At 42.6% G+C, this 2,425-nt stretch overlaps 1 protein-coding gene across 1 annotated transcript in view; it reads left to right on the plus strand.

Moving 5' to 3' along the window:
• LOC115295657 (zinc finger protein 664-like) overlaps nucleotides 1-2,186 on the plus strand; it is a 16,104-nt gene extending 13,918 nt beyond the window's left edge. The window contains 1 exon segment of the mRNA XM_029943757.1: nucleotides 22-2,186. Within this exon segment, the coding sequence (XP_029799617.1) occupies nucleotides 22-1,221 (1,200 nt within the window). The 3' untranslated portion in view covers nucleotides 1,222-2,186.
• The last annotated feature ends 239 nt before the right edge of the window (nucleotides 2,187-2,425 follow it).

Consider the following 2,425-nt stretch of genomic DNA (forward strand, 5'->3'; position numbering starts at 1 on the left):
CTCAGAACTCATACTGGAGAGAAACCTTACAAATGTGAACAATGTGGCAAGGCCTTTAGTCAGCACTCAGTCCTTACTGTACATCACAGAATTCATACTGGAGAGAAGCCTTACAAATGTCAAGAATGTGGCAAGGGCTTTATAAAACACTCAAACCTTACTCTCCATCACAGAATTCATACTGGAGAGAAACCTTACAAATGTCAAGAATGTGGCAAGGCCTTTATAAAACACTCAAGCCTTTCTGAGCATCACAGAATTCATAGTGGAGAGAAACCTTACAAATGCCAAGAATGTGGCAAGGCCTTTAGCCGGTACTCAAGCCTTACTCTACATCTCAGAATTCATACTGGAGAGAAACCTCACAAATGTCAAGAATGTGGCAAGGCGTTTAGCCACCACTCAAGCCTTAGCCTCCATCTCAGAATTCATAGTGGAGAGAAACCTTACAAATGCCAAGAATGTGGCAAGGCCTTTAGCCGGTACTCAGGCCTTACTCTACATCTCCGAATTCATACTGGAGAGAAACCTTACAAATGTGAAGAATGTGGCAAGGCCTTTCGCCACCACTCAAGCCTTAGTCTCCATCTCAGAATTCATACTGGAGACAAACCTTATAAATGTTAACAATGTGGCAAGGCCTTTAGCCAGCACTCCATCCTTACTGTACATCACAGAATTCATACTGGAGAGAAACCTTACAAATGTGAACAATGTGGCAAGGCCTTTATCAAGCCATCACACCTTATTAAACATCTCAGGATTCATACTAGAGAGAAACCTTACAAATGTCAGGAATGTGGCAAGGCCTTTATCAACCCATCACACCTTAGTCAACATCTCAGAATTCATACTGGAGTGAAACCGTACAAATGTCAGGAATGTGGCAAGGCCTTTCGCCATCGCCCACACCTTACTCAACATCTCCGAATGTATACCGGAGAGAAATCGTACCACTGTGAAGAGTGTGGCCAGGCCTTTCCCCACTCCAAACATCACAGAATTCATATAAGAGAGAGGCTTGAAAAATGTAAAAGAATGTCAGTGCCTGTAAATGGCCTTCAGCCCCTACTGGACATCAGAGAATTCCTAGTGGAGAATAACCATCGAAATGTAAACAACGTGGCAGGCTCTCCCTGCTCGTCCCAACGTACTCAACATTGTAGTTATCACATAGGAGCAAAACTGAAATGGAAAGAAAGTGGCCTCCCATTTACGTAGAACTCAATCTTTGCTCAGTGTCATAGAATGCTTCCTTGATGCAAACCCTAGACATGTAATGAATGAGGAAAGACCATAATTTTAAATTACACTCTAGCAGACACCAAAGAGGGCATAGAAGAAAGTAACTGGAAGGATAGATTTACAGAAGTATTGAACATCAAATGTCACTAATGTTACAGACATCAAGTAGAATGCAGCACCTCAGTCACTCTGTTGAGACATTACACCAAAATACTTGTAGGGAATAACAGAAAGTTAGCACTTTAAACACATTGGTGCTATTCTGAGTTAGTGAATGAGTTTTGCCTAGCCATAATTAATTTTGATATGTGCTTTTTGGGAGCCATTCTGTACTCACTAGTTGAGAATACTCCTTGTGAGGTTAAGGCAGGTTTGCAAGGCCTCCTGCTGTCAGATGATGACTGATATCCACCCCCACTCAATTGATTTGGCTTGAGCACCAACCTCACAGATACCTTGTTGATTGGTATCCAGAGTGAATTGTCCCCTTATTCTGGCCCCAAAATGCTCATTGCACCTTGTGAAGAAACTTACTGTAGGAACTCCTTTTGTGATTATGGGAGCAAACATTGTGTTTTCTGAGAATTCTGTTATTCTTATAGTTCCTCCTTAAGCAGACAGGCTGTTGACCCTTGCTCACGAAGAACTAACTTCCGCCTCTGCTATGCCAAAATCATTGTCTTGAATTTAAACGCCTAAGATACCTTCCTTCCTCATATGATAGGCATCTAAATCACCTACATCAATCACTGTTGATAAAGGTAATGCACGAGACTTCTGCAAATCTATGTTCTGGAAATTTTTTTAATAGCAAAGAAATTTATCATCAGAAATCATTGTCTAAGGCAAATGTCACTTCTGTGCTGTTCCCCATACAATTACCCATAAATAAAGCTTAGTCTCAGTCAGAGCAGGGATGCCTGCCTGGTGACCAGAAAGAATCTCGTGGCTCTGTAGTCCAACTCTCGCCGATGCCATCCATCCTTCAGGGACCCCTGGAGAGGGTGGAGCGTGACTCAGGCAAGTGGCACCTGAACAGGTACCTGAAGATAAGCCATTCTCTTTAAGTCTTTGTCATTGTGTTAGGCGAGATGGTTAGGATTCCACCATAGGGTGCCACTGACTCCCCGACATAAGATAAGTAGGGTTAGTTGGTGGATAAGCACGGAACTGTTTGTGA

The sequence above is a fragment of the Suricata suricatta genome, chromosome 7 (genome assembly GCF_006229205.1).
Source record: "Suricata suricatta isolate VVHF042 chromosome 7, meerkat_22Aug2017_6uvM2_HiC, whole genome shotgun sequence".
Taxonomy (NCBI): Eukaryota; Metazoa; Chordata; class Mammalia; order Carnivora; family Herpestidae; genus Suricata; species Suricata suricatta.